Source organism: Homarus americanus, unplaced genomic scaffold (genome assembly GCF_018991925.1).
Source record: "Homarus americanus isolate GMGI-L3 unplaced genomic scaffold, GMGI_Hamer_2.0 scaffold31037, whole genome shotgun sequence".
In the NCBI taxonomy this organism is placed as follows: Eukaryota; Metazoa; Arthropoda; class Malacostraca; order Decapoda; family Nephropidae; genus Homarus; species Homarus americanus.
This window is the reverse complement of record NW_024722227.1, coordinates 25,804,124-25,826,005: the sequence shown is the minus strand read 5'-3', so window position 1 is coordinate 25,826,005 and position 21,882 is coordinate 25,804,124. Positions and strand designations below refer to the sequence as shown.

Below are 21,882 nucleotides of genomic sequence, written 5' to 3'. Positions count from 1 at the left end.
CTGATGTTTTGTGGCAGCAAGCTCCTCTGGATTAGTCAGCTCCATTCCTCCCAGACTCTGTGGTAGTGCAAGGAGTGACCTTTCCACTGGGGTTAAATAGGGGCTTTTCACTAGTGTTGGGATAAAAGTGACCTTGATGGCTTCTTCCTGAGGGTGGAGGAGGGTCGACATCAGGGATAGTGCGCATCAGATAATTCCAGCGATGCTTGGGTTCGTAGGTGAATGCCACAAACGCTGCATGTGGCTCAGTTTTAGCGATCTCAGACAGAGCTTGGATTTCCTTCACCCACTCCTTTGCCTTTCCTGTTACATAATCGGTCTTGAAGTCATTCGTGCCAATTACTGCACCTAGGTGTCTTTGGCCTTCCCTTCGTTATTTTTACCAAACTTCCGCTGAACACCTCCATTGCTCGTTCATAGTGTTCTAGCTTCACAATGAGGAAGGACTTGCTGGCGTTTGGGTGGTACCCTATTTGTGGACCATGTGGTGTTATCAGGCCCCACCACTTTTTGATGTCCCACTTTTCCTGCTCCTGTAAGGTTGTCAGCATATGTCAGCGTAGGCCTACATCCTGAATTTTTACCCACGGGTATTAGGAGGCAGGTCATCAATGCTTGCAAGTGATGGCAGCAAGAGGTTGCAAGCTTTTTTGCAAGGGTGGCAGTGGCATTGGCATTGCAGAGATCACTTGCTGCGGTACCAAACTTGTTAGTGCTGAGGATGACTCTCCAACTGTCTGCATCAAGGCCTGGAGGGCCAGCTCCTCCCTGAATCTTCAGTGCTTTTTTTTCTACACCATCCCTCCTGTTATTTTCTCGAACATGACAGCATTTGGCGGGATATAGGCTTCCTGGAACCTGATGCTTTGCAGTTGCAGGGGAATGTTTTTCCTTAAGTTGTTGTAATATCTCTCTGTTTATTAGCAGAACACCACCGGAAGATTCCTCTGCGAGAGATCTTACTGCCGAGAACACCATTCCCACACCCATCTTGTTAACAAACTTTCTGGCAACATCCTCAGTGACTTACTTTCCATCTCCTATGAATTTTAGTCTCTCCTGCAGTGTTCTTGCCTCGCGTAGGAGACCACCAAGAGCCCCCTTCTGCCACATTGTCAATCTTCTCTTCATTGCTGCCACATTTTCCTTGCACTTAATCCTTGCGTGTGTTCTAGCAGAAAGGTGAGGGTATTATTGCTAGTATTTGAAGAGGTAATGGGGTCAGGGAGCTGTCATGAGTGTAATTGTATTTGAAGAGAGTCCTCTTCCTGATCATTTCTTTGGTAGTTGCACACTTAGGTGGTTCAAAGAGGTTAGCTGGCGACCACCTGATAACTTCTTAGTAGGCTTTTTTGACCCACTTCTCTGCATCTTCCCCTGACATGCCTTTCCAATATGTTGACTCATTTATCCCCTGAACAGTATTTTCCGACTGAGTGAGTTCAATGTTATTGTCCAGGATGCCAGGTGACGGATCCCTGCCTGAGGGATTTTAACAGCTGGTCCTTTTCCTATAACCTACACAACGTATGTTATTTCTCACACAAATACAGATTGTGCATTTCTGATTCCGGCCAGAGCAAAGGACACCCACAGTTGCCAGTCATGGTGTCAGTCTGGGAGGGGAGAGCAGTGGGAAAGGTTGAGGTTTGAGTCCAGGAGGGTAAGTTGTGGTGTGGGCCAGGGACGGTTGGCTGGCCGACAGGTGAGATGGGGCTGAGTGGGGTGAGGCGAGATGAAGCAGGCGGAACGGTTAACACACTTGACTGGCTTGAATTACAATCCACGGCCTATGCGGCACTAACGGCACCTCCTAGCCAGTCCTCGGCTCTCCAATGACTATTACCAATGTCCACTCGGGAGGTACACAGGTGGATGACACCGAGATCACTTCACACACCACACATTCACAATTGCTACTAATACTATTATTACTTTTAAAACTTTTACTTTTTCTTTACTACTGTACTATATTTACTACTACTACTATTACTACTATTCCTTTTATTATAATTACCTGGTACTACTACTACTGTATTATTATTTTTTTTAATGGCCTCCATCCTCCCCTAATAGCCACACCTTTGCTGCCATTTTATTAACTTAAAATTAATTATCCTAATACATAAGCAGCTACCCTAGCTGTGTTGAGTTAGTTGAGCAGAATCTACGCAACACTCAGTGACTGTTGCCAGTCAATATCTGCTGTAACTGTTGTCGGCTTTGGGGCCGAAGCTCTCGCTCCTAAGGCAGAGCAGAGCCGACCTAAGGAGAGAGAAGGACAGTCGACATCTCATCCAGGCTGTAACATAACTTCTGGGCTGCTGCTTCTGTTCGAGATCACCTCCATGAGTCTGGCGTGAGAAGCATCTTGCACTTGGTCCCATCCCACCAGAGGTTGTGAACACTAGAGGGTGAAGCTGCCTTGATCAACGTTCTGAATTCTCTCCCATATGCCCTTATCTTGTCGCTCTCATTCCTCTTGTGTGCAGTATCGAGAGCTAAGTTACGGTGACAAGCGGCCATGGATAAAAATCCTGATGTCGAAGAAGGCTGGCTGTCCTCGCCCAGACTCCGAGCACTGACTTCAACATGGGCTTATGGATGTGTTTGAAGTCCTATGTTGGAAATTCTCACCATCCAATGGAAGGAGGTCGGTTCTGCCATGACATCGCAGATTTCCTTCAACATATTTGCTGTGAGGTCCTTACTTCGTCATGCCTCATGCATATGAAGCCCCTTTCTTGCACACCATGGCATGATCGACGTCATAGAAGAGCCACAACACATTGGGAGGGCAAACCTGAACTGGCCTACCGCATCTGTAGAACATTGGCATCTGTAAATTCTTGTTTATTGAGACTGAAACCATTTGCCCTTATTGGTGGCGTGTTAACCAGTTCGGGGCCTCACCTCCCGCTATAGCTACTTTTTTCAAATTCTCTGGTACTTGCAGCAACAGTTGCTGCAACTTATCACTTTGCCCGTGCTGTTGTTCTGTCGTAATGGAACTTCAAATCTTGTTTACTTCGCTGGTATCCACCTCCCCTGTTGCGTTCTGAACTATTATGTGGTCCGTGAGGGCTGCCGTGAGCTTAACTGAGTTTTGATGTTCGATGCGCAATCTCCTCTAGATTGGTCAATCCCATTCCTCCCAGTCTCGGTGGTAGTGCTAGGAGTGATCTTTCTGCTGGTATTAAGTGAAGATGTTTCAATAATTTGGGAATGAAATTGACGCTGATAGCTTCTTCCAGAGGGTGGAGGAGGGGTCCGATATCAGGGATAGTGCGCATCAGGTAGTTCCAGCAATGCTCAGACAGAGCTTGTATTTCCCTACTACTATTACTACTACAGGTACTAGTACTACATTATTTACTACTAGTACTGTACTACTACTGTACTATTTACGACTACTACGATTAAACAGTAGTCAGACAGGGACAAAGTCCTGAAAGGTTTTTTTATTAAGCTAATTAGATTTTCTACCTGCTCAATATATTCCCTTTTTCTGTTCAATCTTCCTCTTTTCTTGTCTTATTTCTCTTTCTTCTTTTTATTCTTTTCTTCTCTGTTTACTTCATCTGTTTTTTTTAATTGGTAACACTAGAGTAAAATACTGTACCACATATTATATATAATTCCTGGTGCCTTTGCAATCTTATCACCTCACAAACTTCATTTCCTTAATTGTTTTAGGTAAAATAGGATGAGTTCAACCAACCATTGTGAGCCAACAACTTTTCTCTCCATTCACTACTCATACTTGTACAGTCCTTTGTCACCACACCTGCTGTCTCAACACAACGCCTCGCTGGTTTGTGTGTGAATAAAATAAAATCAAACATATGTCATGCAAACAAGAACACAAGTGAGGTCAGTTGATGGAAATACTTTAAGGTGAGCTTGAGAGATATCCAGAGATTGTTGTTACTGTACTAGGCAAGAAATCTTGACTTACTGTTCATTGGCTGTTGGAGGCTAGATGTGTTGTTATTGGCTACTTGGCAAGTGATGTCACAACATAAGGGTTCAAAGTATTTTACTGTGCATGTCAAAGAATGCCGGCCTGTCTACAGGGGGTACTTAAGGGTCAGGTACAGTACTTGTATGTTTATGTCAGTCAAATTACAGTAAGTTAATGGTCCAAATCCTTCTTCTGTTTTTCTGCCATCTCAACTTACCTTGCCTTGTGATTAAAGATTCGTGAATTTATGAATTTGTTCTTGTACCGCGTGCTTTTTTATTAACAGTTTCACAAAATTACGGACTTGTACTTTACTGTATTTATGAAAGCTTTTATTACTGTTACTGGAATTATAACTAATACATGATATGGCTTCCCTTTCAAGATCATTATTATTTTGGTGACTGCCATGTTCAGAGTACAGTACATCATTCTTCCTTGCCCTGTGCTGTATAGTTCTTCCTGCATATTTTTGCATGACATCATTACATTGTTAGCACGAGAATGTCCCGCATGTCAGTAGAACATGTGCTACAATGAGTTCAACCCCTAACTATATTAATTTCAACTGAAGGTAGATGTATACCAATAATAGGTGCATCAGTCCTTGAAAGATGGAACATGTACATGAAAGCTCAGGAGATGGGATAGCAAAACCATCCTTGCTGAATGTGATATTAGCTTGTATCATGTTCACTGCCCTAGTGCACAATTTACCTGGAAAGTTACAAATGTTAATGAATGAATTCTGAAGTGTGTATACAGCTCCTCCCCGACTTACGACATAATCGACTTATGTCCACCCGCACCCTACTAACTGCCTCAGTCGCACTAAAAATTTGGGTCAAATTACCAACACACACACACACCCCTCAAACACCACCAACACTTACACCCTCCAACACCAACAACACACACCCTCCAACACCACCAACACACACACACACACACCCTCCAACACCACCAACACATACACCCTCCAACACCACCAACACACACCCTCCAACACCACCAACACACACACACACACACCCTCCAACACCACCAACACAACACCCTCCAACACCACCAACACACACTCACCCTCCAACACCACCAACACACACACCCTCCAACACCACCAAACACACACACCCCTCCAACACCACCAACACACACACACCTCCAACACCACCAACACACACCCTCCAACACCACCAACACACACACACACCCTCCAACACCACCAACACACACACACCCTCCAACACCAACAACACATACACACCCCTCCAACACCACCAACACACACACACCCTCCAACAAACACACACACACACACACCCTCCAACACCACCCACACACACACCCTCCAACACCTCCAACACACACACACACCTCCAACACACACACACACCCTCCAACACACACACACACCCTCCAACACCACCAACACATACACCCTCCAACACCACCAACACACACACACACCCTCCAACACCACCAACACACACCCCTCCAACACCACCAACACACACACCCTCCAACACCACCAACACACACACACACACACCACCAACACACACACACCTCCACCACCAACACACACACACACACACACACACACTCCATCCAACACCACCAACACACACCCTTCCAACACCACCAACACACACCCTCCAACACCACCACACCCCAACACACACACCCTCCAACACCACCAACACACACACACACACACACACACACACACCCTCCAACACCACCAACACACACACCTTCCAACACCACACCACACACCCTCCAACACCACCAACACACACCACCACCACCAACACACACACACACACACACACACACACACACTCTCCAACACCACCAACACACACCTTCCAACACCACCAACACACACACACACACCCAACACCACCAACACCACCAACACCTAACAACACCAACACACACACACACACACACACACCCTCCACACCACCAACGATACACCCTCCAACACCACCCAACACACACACACCTCCAACACCACCAACACACACACCCTCCAACACCACACCAACACACCTCCAACACCACCCACACACACCCTCCAACACCACCCACACACCCTCCAACACCACCAACACACACCCTCCAACACCACCAACACACACCTTCCAACACCACCAACACACACCCTCCAACACCACCAACACACCACACTCCAACACCACCAACACCACCAACACCCAACACCCACCAACACCACACACACACCCTCCAACACCACCAAAATACACCCTCCAACACCACCAACACACACACCCTCCAACACCACCACACACACCCTCCAACACCACCAACACACACCCTCCAACACCACCAACACACACCCTCCAACACCACCAACACACACCCTCCAACACCACCCACACACACACCCTCCAACACCACCCACACACACCCTCCAAACACCACCCAACACACACCCTCCAACACCACCCACACACACCCTCCAACACCACCCACACACCCTCCAACACCACCCACACACACCCTCCAACACCACCAACACACCCCCTCCAACACCACCCACACACACCCTCCAACACCACCCACACACACACCCTTTATGTATATTATATATTTTCGTATGAACAGCTTATTATGGTGTATGTTATATCATTGATCATATAAAATATCTGTATTAAATATTACTATAGAAAAACTACAATATATAATGAGTAATTTGCATAAAAATTAAATAAGGTGAATAATTAGGTATTTGACTGCATATGAAGGGTGACAACAATGGTGCATGAGATGGTGAGAGCTGGCAACTTTACTGTGTTGGGGAGAGTGGTGTCAGCTGTTACCACTCTGTAAACAAGAGATTGATAATACAGGGGGTCCCTGGGTTATTAATGGATTCCGTTCCTGAGGACATTTATAAGTCGAAAATGTATGGAAGTCAAAACACATGCTATGTGCATATCGTACTTACAGAACAATGTTTAAAATCCAACTTTATCATAGCCCAAGTCCTTATATATATCTAAAATCACTTAATTTAAGACAAAAGAATAAATAGAATGACAAAATACAGTAAATGAAAGTAAAAAATGCTCTGCACCAATTGTTCCGCAAAGGGATATCACTACACACTGTGGTTTGATAATTGATGATGTCTTTTGGTACTGGACCATGAATTGTCGTGACTCCACTGTATTTGGATGTTAGTTGTGATAGAACGGATTCCATAATACTGTACTTAAATTGAATAAAAGTCTCTTAAATAACACCACAAGAAATTATGACGCACCCATTACTGACCTCTGGGGCATGATGGGCATAAGTGCATACAGTATCACTTTCTGCAGTATTTTATTTTCCAGTGCAGCTTGAAGGTTGATACATGTCATGCCTCACTGTGAGATTATTACTCACCCAATTTCAGGATTTTAAAGAGTATGTGGACATTAACCTTGTAGACTGAGTGAAATGTGTATGAGAAATCTAAATGCCTCCAAAAACTCTGAAATAGAAATTTTGTGTGCAATAAGTTTATAGTGAGCCATGTTATATGTTTCATCCCTCAAACTGGCCTCATATATTGATGAAGCACTAGTGCACAGGTCTTCTTTAGATAATGACTTATTTAAGCCAGTCTGTGGTATGCATTCTGCGCGGATTGTTAGATCGTGTGCTGAAAAAATATGCATATTTACGATTATGTTATATAAATAAAGTCAAGTAACACTTACCACTTCAATTAATACTTTGTAGTGTTTCCTCTGCGCTTCAGACAGTTTTTTAGCCTTTGAGGAACACTGTCAGCAAGGTTTTGCAAGAGGTTATGTGGCAAGTTAGCCCAGGTATCCTTGATGGCTGCCTCTAGCTTCGATTGATGATGTCTCAACGCCTTGCAAACGACAACAATGGACCACAAATTTTCTATTGGTTTAAGATCTGGGCTCTACTGCCAGGCCAGAAATTAAAGAAAGGTACCTCACAGTCTTTGAGCCACTGTATGACACCTTTAGCAGTGTGGCATGGGGCAATCATTCCAGCATGAAAAGGCTTGCCTTAGCTTTATCAAATGATTCAGGTAAGAAGTCACTGAGCAGTTGAAGATAGTTGTACTGATTCATTGTCTGGTTCTTAGGAGGATTACTAGTTCACCAACACCATAATAATGAAAGGAAGCCCAAACCATAAGCTGAGGCGGGTGCTTAATAGTCTTTACAGTGTACTGAGTGGGGGGTACACCTCCCTCCACTACTACCAGTCACAGAAAATGTAGCCTCATCCGACCATAATACACTCCTCCATGTCTCTAAATCCCACACTTCATATTTCTTTCAAAATTTCACTCTATTTTCCTTCTGTCTCCTCGTCAACAGAGGTTTACGGCAGGCACGAAAGCTCTTAAATTCCAGGTCATCGTGCAGGGCTTGTTGAACACAACGTAACGAGATGTGACTCAAAAGACAAGGGTTTCTCTCTTTCACATCACGTGCTGTGAGTGAGGGATTGGACCGAACTTGTCGAGAAATAACCTTAAGTGTCCGTGGAGACAATAATTTAGGCCTACCAGACTTAGGTAATGGAGATGGTAACACGTCCTCTCCAAGCTCACGGAAACGCTTGACAAGATTTTGAACAACACGCAACCCCACACCAGTCCGAGCCGAAATTTGTCTCGGTACATGGTTTGCTTTGTACAATGCAATCACTGCTGCAATATCTTCTCTTGTAGTAACCCTCCTGGACATCTCTGATGGCCACTATGTCGGGTTAATGCACCTTAAACTAGACAAAACACGGCCACATGGCGCGGGAACCCACGCAATTAATCTTCCCCTCACAGTTGCCAGAGGCGCACTGACTACAAGCCATGATGTGTGCTTAGTTGCCAGATATCACCACTTGCCAACAAACCAAGTGTTTTGACATCTCCCATCCCAGGACAGCCTTCACAACATATGATCTTATTTTTGCGAGAACTTAGTTCGTCGGCCCTATAGCGATTTAATATTCCACGCAGACTGAGGAGGTATACCTGTATTTATAATGACTGTCATTATCTCTTGGCTGTTGTCAGGTGACACGGGACTGTGTCTGAGGGGGTTCTACTCGTATACGTCAGGGTTGGTCTATCATACACTGTCTGTCTGTCTGTGTCTTTACTTGAAATCTTCACTTCTCTTCTGCTTTTGTGTGGATTGGAACAAGGGACACACACACCTCAAGGATGAGGGGATCATTGGAGAGTACGGTGTAAGACTTCTGTAGAATGTGTTGGAAAGTGCTGAAACAATAAGTAAATTTTTTTATGGGGGTGAGCCCACCCATGCACAGGTCACCAACCCACATGGGGGGCGGGGGGATCAAAAGAAGAAACAAATTTCATCATAAAACAAAAATGGAAAAAAGATTTAGTGAGAAACGATATAGAGTACTGTATATTTTATGTTGTCAAAGTAAGAGAAACAATTGAGACTGTAATTGTGTGTAAATGAGGCAGAAAGTCAGATCAGCAACCTGGGACTTGGTCACAATTTTGGTGGTGCCATATGGCAGTAGGATTATTAAACTACTGTACAGTATAGTCTCGGTTTACGCGGTCAATTAAACCCGTGGAGGTCCGCGTAAAATGAGAAACGCGTAAACGAAATAACAGAACATATGGGATTAATTGAAATAGAGACTGGGCCGACCCCCAGACTACCCTTTTTCTGACACAATACATATGTTGTAGTAAAACTAACATCTTAATTTTATGATGGTATGCACACACAATTAATATTTAAGAGAAATATCAATAATATTAGGTTTTTAACACTTACGTTAGTAGAAGAGATGGCTGGGCACACGGGGATGGGGGGTTTGTTCCGAGGCAGAGGGCAGATTATTGGCCCTCACCTGTATCACTTGTATCACCTGTATCACTATCCACCACAGAGGCTTACAGGGCCTATTTGTCAAAGTCCATCTCCTCACTATCACTAACTTGGGCCGGCTGTGGTGGGTGGCGAGTGCAGAACTCGGGAATGTTTTGTTGACTGGGCGACCTAGTGCGCACTCTGCCCACGCCGCTTCCCGCGTAAATAATAATTGCCGGTCTGGCCAGGTGCCTCGTAAATGACCAAACGCGTAAAGGAAACCCGCGTAAATTGAGACCATTTAATTTTTGCAAGTATGGTATCCCACGTGATTGGTGTACTTTGCTGTACTTTGCTGTATTTACATAAGCATTAAACAACATCTTTACATAAATGAAGCTTGTCTATGTATACATAGTACAGAATGATAATATTTAAAAGGTTGATGTAATAATATTCTGTATTAATTTTTTCTCCCGGAGGTTACTGCACAGATTGCATGGAACAATGTGTATCTTGTGGTGTTAAAATGGACTGAGGTGGTGACCAGGTCAACAGCATGATGTATGAGAAATGTTGCATTGGCCACACCAAGAAGCAGGATGTGGCATGTTAGAAATAATTACACAAATTGTCATCGCTCATGTAGTACACAGTGTCTTGAGTTCTTAGAGGGTATTTTCGAGACATTTCCTGCCAGATATTGCTTTTTATAAAACTCTGTGAGAAGAATGCAGTTGGATTACTTGTCATATTTGTGAAGGGGCGCATGCTCATTATAATGACTTTGTTGGTTGCATGCTACACCCTTGACCACCCCTTAAGTAGAGGTAGTTGACAGTACTGTGATGGTTGTTATACTGGGTCTGGTAAGTAAGAATGGTATCATGTACACTAAATATTTTATTTCTTTTACTTTTCTGTAGTTTAGGCAAGTTCTTGCACAAGTTTTATTTTCTTGTGTAGTGCTGTACTGTATTGAGTTGCCCATAATTGTTCTATGCTTTATTGCTTTTTTAAGTTAGTTGTATATGGATATTATGCAGTTAACATCAGTTTTTGCCAAATAATTTAGTCGCACTTTTCATTACAATGTGTCCATATTGAGTTGTTCCCTGTGTGTCTCTCCTCAACCACCACCTGGTCTACCCCCTTGTGTGTACTTGATGAGGATTACTTTTCATACAGCTTTGCTTAAGTACAAGCAAGTGGAAGTAGCTTCTCTGTAAGGGCAAGCAAATGGTCCTAGCTTATGTACAAACAGGTGGCAACAGCTTCACTTAAACACAAACAATGAAAATGCACCTAAGTGATAGCCAAACTAACATACAGAAACCCTAAAAAATAATTGAACAATTGCAAGACATTTGACCCTTGAAGCTGTGAAGTTGCAGATCTAGTAAACCTATACGAATAAATTCCAACCTGAATAAATACTGAGTAACCTTTAGAATGAGACTCACTCCTGATGGTTAGGTTAGGTTGGATTGGAAATTATTAGAATTTGAGTGTATTTGACAAGTTGCCAAAGTTACAAAGAAGATAATGATTAAATTGTTTGGAGTAGACTGTATGAGCCACCCTACTAGAAGCCAACACCATGATTGGCAAAGATAATTCACTCCAGGATTTTCACTGAGGTCAATATTCTCTCTCCTTTCCACAATGAACCTTTCACCTTTTCCAGCTTCATGGGGTGGAACAGGAAGAGTTTAGGTTAGGTTAAGGTCACCAAACCACTCCATTGAACCATAAATGAAATCTTCAAATTAACGATCTGTGTTGTGTAATATCTGTACAGTAGTGTCAAGTCACATCACTTAACTGTAGTAAGAAATAATAATAGTGGTGTTAAGTAATACTCACATTATATTTAAGAAACTGTAGTAGTAGTATTTATTTTTTTTAATACTAGTACTCAATAACATGTTAAGACATACACTTGTTGATTTTGTTTTATTTGTTATAGGCAGCAAGATTACAGAAGAGATTCCTAATTTTTTTTTTTTTTATGACTGAGGATTGATGTTGAATGTATGATTATCTTGGTTACTCTGGTGGTGTTGCTGGTACATCTACTTAAAGATAATTAGTGACGGTATTAATTTGTTTACATTTAATTTCAATTTTGATCAGTTTGACATTTGGGAACTTGAATTTAGAAGCCCAGTAAGTTACCATAAATCCAGTGTCATTAAATGCTGTACAGTTCGGTAGTTCTGTATCTAAAAAGAGTTCCTTAAGAATTGTTTGTGTCCAAAATTGCTCTTATTAAAAATGTTTAATTTTACAAACAGTAAGTGAACCAAAGTAACCATATGATCATAACATCAGCCTTAAGATATTCATTGCATGCTCAGCTCTAATGTTGCTGTGTGATGCTGCTCCCATATCCAGGCTACAAGAGTTTGGAGGATCGTAAGGAGAACCGAGAATCTGCATGGCGTAAACCCGGTTGGGACGAGGTTGTTGCCTACACTGTTCCCCTCATAGAGGAGTACTACTCTCGTATCCTCTTCCCCAACTCCTTCAGCCCCACAAATTAGGTCAGCCAATACCTTGACGTGGTCACCTAATGTAAGGTTGAAGAAAGTAAGGTTTGCTCTGGCCATGACTAATGCTGTGTGATATAACTGTGCAGATAATTGGTCATGGCTCTTAGGAACAGTTATGGGTAATGTATTTCTTTGGCATTTGTTTCTGGAATTTCATTTACCTTTAAGGAGGCTATACAAGAGGAGGAGGACTCCAGCTGAAAACTATTTTTAAACATTAATACAGTACACATAGAGCCACTTGGTAGATAGTATGTGTTACCACCATCCTGTCTGCCAGTGTTTGTACGGTATAAGTTATTCAGTGTTGTGAGAGTATTTGTCCCTGGTAAGATAGTAAGGGGAGTAGTTTCTTTTACATATAAATACCGCTGAACGGTGTGCTTCAGTATCATCCATCCTTCATGTCATTTGTTCCTCACATCTGATCAGATTTTGACAGATGTTTATGTACCTGCCAAGGTTCAGGGCAGTGTACAGGTGTTTCACTGGAAAGTAAAGATAGAGAAAAATCAGAGGCCCAGTATGGACACCTTCTCATATGGTGAATGGGTCTCATTCCTAACAGGTCCCGTGCAAGCAGAACCCAGTCCTAATGGACACCATCTTCATAGGACCCAGTCCTAATGGTTAGGTTAGTTAGGGGACTATTAAGACTGGGGTCCACTTGATTTTGCAATCCTTCTCATGTTGTGTATCTCACAATTAGACAAGTTTTGAGGAAAAACGTGGGAGAGTTTTTCGTGATCTTTTCTACTGATCATTTTGCTGCTGGGAAAAGTCTTTCCCCCCTCCTGTTTAAACTGAGTTTAAGAACAGTGATGTTCTGTATGTGAGGAAGATATAAAACTAATGGAACCTGAATATTTTATTATATAGTACAGTGTTTCTATTTGCTAGAGAGATTGTTTATATGTAAACAAGATTAGACATAACTAATGTAAATATTATTCAATAGTTTACCTGTATCAGAAAATTCAGGTTTCATTATATTTAAGAATTACTCTTTTCATATCCATAAGGGAGATGGGGGTTCAGTAGTGACCTTCACACCCCAAGTTGTACAAAAAACAAAATTAATTGCCTCGGTTAACTGTGTCTGGCTGCCATATCTTTGGTTGTGTTGCCAGTACTGGGTGGCAGCCCTGGATGGCTCAGAGGTAATGTAGGAGGATGTGTGGTGTTCCCAACCTGACCAAATATACACAGGGCAATTATTCCTTTTTTTTATATAATTAGTGTAAACAACCTCGGCTAAAAGCACAGTGACATACAGTACACGTGTTAGTTAACCAGATTATATTCAGAAAAAAGAATCGCTTTCATACTGAAAATTTTTATTATTAGAAATTACCAATGACTGATAACTCTTTGATAAGTCTATCTCACTATTGTTGGACTAGTGAGTTACTAACCGTGTTACACGCTTAAAAACTTAATTGTTGAAGCGCAGTAATAACATTATAAAAACAACAATCCTCTGAACCTGACTGAAATTCTTAAGATTTTTATTCTCACAAAATCAGATCAGTGGACTCGATATTTTGACTAAGACCAATACTTTTTATAGTCGTCTAGATTTGTATAGATCATGATTTTATCTTATTTTTTTTTATCTTTAGGTATTCAAATTATAAAATAACTTTTAATATAATAATTGATATAGGTATCTGTGACATGGAAGTCTGGTTAGCAAAATCTAGTACTGTACAGTTAACATCATTATCACCAGTAAGATCTAATACTGTACACAGCCTTTAGACTTGTGCCAGGTCAGCTCTGATACATCATCGTCTTATAAAAACAAAGCAAAGTGTGTGGAGTTAACATCTTGCCTGAGAATTGGTTTTTAGATGAAATTGAGCAAAGAGAGATTGAAGAATGGAGTGTGGTGAGAAACATGAAGTAAGGAGGTTGTAACACAGGCCACATCACTAGGGGAGGTTGAAACACAGCTCACATCACTAGGGGAGGTTGTAACACAGGCCACATCACTAGGGGAGGTTGAAACACAGCTCACATCACTAGGGGAGGTTGTAACACAGGCCACATCACTAGGGGAGGTTGAAACACAGCTCACATCACTAGGGGAGGTTGTAACACAGGCCACATCACTGGGAGGTGGTAACACAGGCCACATCACTAGGGAGGTTGTAACACAGGCACATCACTAGGGAGGCTAACACAGGCCACATCACTAGGGGAGGTGGTAACACAGGCCACATCACTAGGGAGGTTGTAACACAGCCACATCACTAGGAGGTTGTAACACAGCCACATCACTAGGGAGGTGGACACAGCTCATATCACTAGGAGGTTGTAACACAGGCCACATCACTAGGGAGGCATCACTAGGGGAGGAAACACAGCCACATCACTAGGGAGGTTGGCTAACACATCACTAGGGGAGGTTGTAACACAGGCCACATCACTAGGGGAGGTTGTAACACAGGCCACATCACTAGAGGAGGTTGTAACACAGGCCACATCACTAGGGGAGGTTGTAACACAGGCCACATCACTAGAGGAGGTTGTAACACAGGCCACATCACTAGGGGAGGTTGTAGTGTGACAGTAACTAAACAGACGGATCATCATCGTGGATGTCGTCTTCTCCTATACAGTTGTTTCTGTGGATGACTGGCACCAGGAGATTCACTGTCACATAATATCCATCAGTAACTAGCAAGTTGTGCCGGGTAGTACATGAAACATCACTAGTATACGTGAAGGCCGGGAGATGTTCTGTACTAGTTTTATGGACTGAGTAACCTTTGAATATGAACTAGTGAAACATGTGTTGGATCAATTGCAGTCTGGCAGCCATATTCGGTAATTTAAATATTTTGTTTCATTGGTCAATCCGTCAACCATGGCTCTTAGTTGGAAGAGGAAGAGACAAACGACTTGCTTGACAGCAATATTTTGGATGTTTTTCTTTGTATAAGAAGAAATAAAGTGTGGAGGAGGTGTGGAAGTGTCTGTCTTGTGAATAGTGGACCAGAGTTTGGTTAGGTGGAGGAAACATACTGAGAGAATGAGAAAAAAAGATTGACAAAAACTGTAAATTTAAAGAGAATTAAATCAGTAAATGGGAAGACAAGGAGGAGATGGGGAGATTGTATGGGGCGTCAGTGGTCACCATGACAATGGGAGGCATTGTGGAAATAACATCATGTCACACTCCTTATGGCTGCCAGAGTGAGGAGGATGGACATCCAGGAAGCAGTAATGTTTGTAAATAACCAGAGGGCTAAGTCGAAAGTGATTCATTTTTGGATGTTTGGGGCTTTCTTGTGGAAGGGGAACACAGTACAGTCAGTTGTACATTGTAGTACTGTACAGGTAGTTGTGTTCCTGGAAAACACTGCTTTATGGGGAAGCTAGTTCAAGAACACCAACAGGACTGACATGGGATCCACTTTCACTTGCATAATACAGTATTGTTATTTTGGGTGTTATTTTTTAGTAACTGTGTTTTAGTTTAATGTGATCAATAATAGAATAAAAACATGAAAAGGGGGAAAAATGCATGTTACAATGTGTTAGTTTACGTTGTTATACGATAGAAAATGGAGGTGTGAAGGAGGGTACAGAACAGAAATGATAAAGTAGTGGGGTGTGACTTGCTTAACAGCTTTTAATTAAAAACAAATTAAATCCAAACACTTTTGACTACAAGGAATGTAAATAAACTTATAAGAATGTTTTAACATTCACCACAAGAAGAGAAGATGGAGTAGGTGAGGGTTCATACCACAATCACATCTAATTATTATTCTAGAGTTACAGCTTTTCTTCATTTTACTTCACTTTCACTTCCACCACTCCCAGAATGCTTCACACTTTTGCCATGCATTGTAATTAAAAGCAATAACATTAATACAATACTGTACTGTACTATATTAAGATAAAGCACAGTCCACATTAACATAACTGATGCATATGAGAGGTAAACAAAGACTGTGGGGGTGGCACACTGCATTACTGCTTATTCCTACTTGTGACAGTTCTGTTTACAAAGTCGCGTTATATCCAAATCGCATCATGTTATATAAAATGTGTTCCATAATACATTCATGTGTGCTATAAAAGCACACATTATAGGAGAACTTACTGCACTGTTGTAGAACACATAATGTTATACTGATTAATTGAGAGCAAATAAAGGTACTGTAGTTGGTGTTTTTCTTTGTTAACAATCACTGCATTTTAGTGGGGAAAGCCTGAGCTGAGAAGTTGAATGAAATATTTAGTTCATATATTTTTCATATGTTGATATTGAAACAGTTTTTTTATCCAAAAACTACAGATACAGACTGAATAATAATAATAATATTTACATGGCTGAGCCAATACAGAGCCTGGGCTGTCCAAGTGGCATTAATCAATGAAATTATGTTAAAATATATACAGTATTTGTTAATCTTCATCAGCATCAGTAATACTTGTGACCACCACTTGAAGGATATATAATCAGTATTATGAAATATACCTGGAAAAATGAGCAGTACATGTGAATATTTAGGCTTTTACAGTATAAGGTCATCACTTGTCACATCAATGTAAAGTCTTGTAGGGTGTTACAAAATATTGTCCATGTTGAATTACCAGTTCTTTATTTCATCTTAAGCTTCTGTTATATTCCCATTTACAGTTACAAGTCTAATAGACCCCAACCTAACTTAACTCTACCATTAGGATTGGGGAACCATAGGACCATGGCATTAGATCTGGTCAACAATGTGGGTGGGTGGTCAGGTGGAGGCTCATTTGACCAGTCTCCCCTATGTACAGTGGAGTACAGTACTACTTTACCAGGGACACAGTACTTTCCGCTGGACTCGAGTACAGTATCACGATCATAGAGACGTAATAACTGGTGTAATCATAGAGACGTAATAACTGGTGTAATCATAGAGACGTAATAACTGGTGTAATCATAGAGACGTAATAACTGGTGTAATCTATTATTATGCAAAGTAACTTAAACAATTTGACATGCTTACACAGTCAATAGATGCACAGTATATAGTACTTGGGTGTTATAGTAAAGAATATTATGGAAGTAGTGGAAAACCTTGTAAACTGCTATATATTTACAGTATACAAGTGAATTATTTCTTGACTGGCAAACTTCAGTTCATCCAGTAATTGCAAGAGTTATGTGACTGTGTCTCCATGAGTAAAATAATCAAAACACATGTTAGTGATTAAGAAAATTATATTGCTTGTCACCAGATAGCACTAGAGGTAAACTGGGCTTAATGTGTATTCAGTATTTGCATGATTATTTTCTCTCTATATATTCAGTATATTATGCTTTATTTCTTTTTGTCATCTTTGCATGTTAATGTATTATATTTGTTATTTTCTATTATATATATACAATATTTTATGAGTGTGTGAGGTGATAGGTGTTATGTAATTATCTTGACCCATACAATCACAGATGACATTTTAGGCTTCAATTTTTCCTTGGATCTTAATTTATGTATTATTTATCAAACAACTTACAATGTCTTCAGAGATTGATTGAAACATTTGGTGGGAGTCATAGCTAATATAATCATTTGTCAGAATCTTGTGTGCACTAGGAGGAAACTACTTTGTCAATCAGGGGTTCCCAAGCATTTACCCTTCTAGTGCTGTTACCTATCCAGTCAGTCTCTCTCTCTCTCAAAATCGGACTAATTGAGGCAGACCCAAGTCCGAAAACACCCCATATATGAGGGGGGGTGGGGGGGTAACACTGCTCATCTGAACTGTTCAAAGAAAATCAGTCGTTATGTTATTACTGCACTTCAACAACTAAGGTCTTTAAGTGTGTAACAAGGTTATTAAAAGAATATTACATCAACAATAAAAAAATATGTGTTACGTTTTAAATGCAGGAAAGTGGTTTTCTTACCGTAGAACTCAGATACCTTCACACTGGTTACTCACCCAGGAGATTATGGTGTATCACTACGTAGAATTTCACTCTGCTTCCGGCATTCAATGTATTGTGTACTTGATAAATGATGATTTAATGAATTCCATTAATTTCCAACATCCATCTAAGTTATTGATTATACTTTGTTACAACCAATCAGTCATTACCTTTAGTAATAATAAGATAGGATCACAGATATGGGCAGATCATTGCACTTACGTTTATTTGGCACAATTCCATACACTGGACTTATAATTTGCATGATAGGTCAGTCACTCACATTCACGCCACAGTACCGTAAATTATAAGGGAGAGTTTGTCAACCTGGAGAATTAATCGTTTAGATCTATTAGGCCGGCCTGGAGTGCTCTTATAGCAAACAGGCCCTCACCATTGATCACTTCCTTTACAGGATGTGTTAACTTGTCGCTGGACTTAACAACAATCTCGGGGATTTGCACACACAGACTCGTAGCACTGGTAGGACTGTATAGCCCCTGTTCGTAAGTCCGCGGAGCAGGAGGTCTTCTATAACCCAAGGTCTAAAGCCCACTGACTAAAATGCGGTTTTGGGCGTGAGACACGGTGAACAATACACAGTCTCAATCTCCCCCTCCTCCTCCCATAGACTAGCTCACATATCCACTAATGAAATAGCGATGACAGAATCACGGCTCGCCTGGTCCCTTATCTACTGTAAACAAACATTTGGGATGGGTTGCGCTGGGTAGGCCCAACGCAACCCATGACAATATGAAACAGAACTCTCGGGGTTGAAAATCGGACATATAAGTCTGGTTGTCACCGAGATGATTGTTATTTACTGTAAAGTGTTGTGTGTAAGTAACCACAGAATTTGTCTCATGAATAAAGAGAAAACTGTATACTGTACACTATAAAGATAAGTGTAGGAGTATATTGTATGTGGAAGATGAATGTTTATCTTGGAGCAGGGGGGGGGGGGCTGCATGGGTGGGTGGCTCCCTCACCCTTGATTCACTTCTTTATACATTTTCACCACATTTCTCATATAATTTAGGATCACTTGGTGCCAGGGTGATAAAATATTATCCTAAAAGAATCGGCTTTCCTGAAAAAAGAATCCCGCACTGAACACCGTGAGTCATTTAGCTTACCACAATGTCTGTCTTCAACACTTAGTAAATTAGTACAGTACAGTCGTGTATTTATCATCACTTAATAAATACTATAGTGGTGTATTTATCATCACTTAATAAATATTATTGTAGTGTGCAATATTGTGCATCTACATATACTCTGGTTTATTCATTAATCATTTGTCTAAGTGTACAAGTAGCCATGTTAAGCCATCATATAACACTCAAAGGTAGTAAATAATGTTTTTAAGAAGGTATCCTCATAAAATACTATACAGTGTGTTATAGTGACCCCTGTGAGAGCTTTCAGCAGACTGAAAGCTCTCATGAATGCATCTTGAGTAAATAACCTTCTGATACAGCTTATCCTTTTATTTACAAGTTATATTACAAATTACATACAGTATTGTATTTTTTCTCTATTACTGAAGATGTTATATTAATCATGATGAACCATAAACCATAAGAAAAGAATCATATGAGAATATAATACCGAGTCAATACTGTAAAACCTCACTAAGGGGAACTACTTGGGGAGAAGGGGTGTCAGGAATAAGAGGGTGTCCACTTAGGAGCAAATAAAAAAAAGACCCATTTAAAAAAAAAGTGTTACACCAATGTATCCTATTTTCACAAATGAAATGTTTTTAATAAAAATTAATTAAAAAAAAGTAATACACACAATGTAGTGTATACTTACCCCCCAAAAATGGAAGGCAGATCCACCTGGACATGTCTCTGACTGCAGGAGTCTTGCAGTCACTCTGAGTCCGAGTCGAAAATGAGGATAGGAAGAGGAACCTCCTCAGCCAAGGAGGTTGATGGTGAGGGCAAGGAGGCTTCAAAAAAGTGTCACTCTTTGTTTGAGTGACCTTGTTACTTTGGTGCTGTCTGACAGTACCTCAAGTGCCTTTAAGTGATCATAATTGGCCCCCCTTTTTTTTGGTCTTTTTTCATTTTTAGTATGACGAGTAAATTCTGTAAGGGTGTCCAGGCAGTCCCTAGCTTCTGGCAGCTATATTTTTGTGGTTACCGTCCTTCTCTTCATCATCATCATCATAGTCGTCTGCAGCCTCATGTACAGAGTCCACAATCTCCTCCTCTGTCAAGTTGTGGTACCCAGGATCAGCCTCCAGCCAAGCCTCCACAACCTCAACTGTAGCATCCTTCTCTCCTGCTTGGAGGCTTCTGTGGCAATCTTCTGATGTGAAGCCCTCAAATTCATGCTCCTCCTCATTGTCATAAAGGAGCTTCTTCCAGGCATTGATGAGGGTTGTTGCCTTGACTTCTTTGGCAGGAGCAGCAAAATTAGAGAGCTGGATCATCAAGTTTCTGAGGATCCTCTACCCTCTTGTGTCCTCCACCTGATCCTCACTTGTCTCTTCCATCACTTCACCCAAAAACTGGTGTTTGTACAGCCTTTTGGCAGCATAAATAACACCTTGATCCATTGGCTGTATGACAGAGGTGGTGTTTGGTGGCACTGCCTGGCACCTGATCCTTCCATCCCTGCTACACAGTTTTTCAATGTTGAGATGTGAGGGAGCATTATCTAAGAGGATGATAGCCTTCATTTCATCAGCAGGGTTTTTCAGATCTACCACCTGCTTATGCCTGGCCTCCACCACAGCATGTTGAAAGACCAGTCTGAGGTGATGGCTCCTGTAAACCAGGAAATCTTGGAGTTGTAGTAGTGGACAGAAAGCCTGAGCAAAATGTCCTTGATTGAGCAAGGTTTCTTGTTTTTTCCTACAACCACAGGTGTAAGCATATGGCTCCCATCAGCATTTGCACACAGCAATGCAGACACTCGTTCTTTGGAAAGTTTCCAACCAGGCATACTTTTTTCACTTACGGAGGCTTGTGTATTTTCTGGTAAAGCTCTCCAGAAGAGTCCAGTTTCATCTACATTGTACAGTTGGCATAATTGAAAGTTTTCAGCTTCCATTAAGTCCTTCAATTATTTCCTAAATGGCTCCACAGCATCAGTATCAGCACTGAGCCTCTCCCCACTTATTTTCTTATTCACAGCATTAAACTGCTTATTTGTAATTTTTTCTTTTAAGATTAATCAATAACAGATTCTCAAAATTATGGCTGTTCAATTTGGATCTTTTAGACCTAAATATAAACCAAACATGACCAAACACACGCTCACAAGCAGCAGATGCAGGTATAGGGGTGTTAAGCTTGAAAGATAAGTCACAATGTTGAGAAACATTTCAGTAGCTAAATTTCATCCCCTGGGCATGTCAAGCAGCTATCAAGTTCCTTCAGTTGTGGAGTTTGTGGATGATTGTTGTCTCCGTAGCACCAAACAAGGAAGTGATGGCAGAAAGAATGGCTTGGGTGCTTAAACTCTGTGTTTGTCGTTTGGGTACATACAGTAGATGAAATGATACGAAAGAACACAGGTGATTGGTCCAGACGTGAAGAAACGTTTGTGATTGAA

General features: G+C 41.3%; 1 protein-coding gene and 1 long non-coding RNA gene across 3 annotated transcripts in view; both read left to right on the top strand.

Moving 5' to 3' along the window:
• The window catches only part of LOC121862438 (protein NipSnap-like), a 46,982-nt gene that overhangs the window by 21,130 nt on the left and 3,970 nt on the right, over nucleotides 1-21,882 (top strand). The window contains exon 6 of one of the 2 annotated variants that reach the window (XM_042360738.1): nucleotides 12,220-12,368. The exons of the other annotated variant lie outside the window; for it this stretch is intronic. Coding sequence (XP_042216672.1) covers nucleotides 12,220-12,368 — 149 coding nt within the window. The remainder of the gene's footprint in view (nucleotides 1-12,219; nucleotides 12,369-21,882) is intronic. 2 annotated transcript variants of the gene reach the window in all.
• On the top strand, nucleotides 12,375-18,265 carry LOC121862439. The gene is made up of 3 exons (XR_006088228.1): nucleotides 12,375-14,440; nucleotides 14,788-14,877; nucleotides 14,938-18,265. It is a non-coding gene; the product is annotated as an uncharacterized LOC121862439 (long non-coding RNA).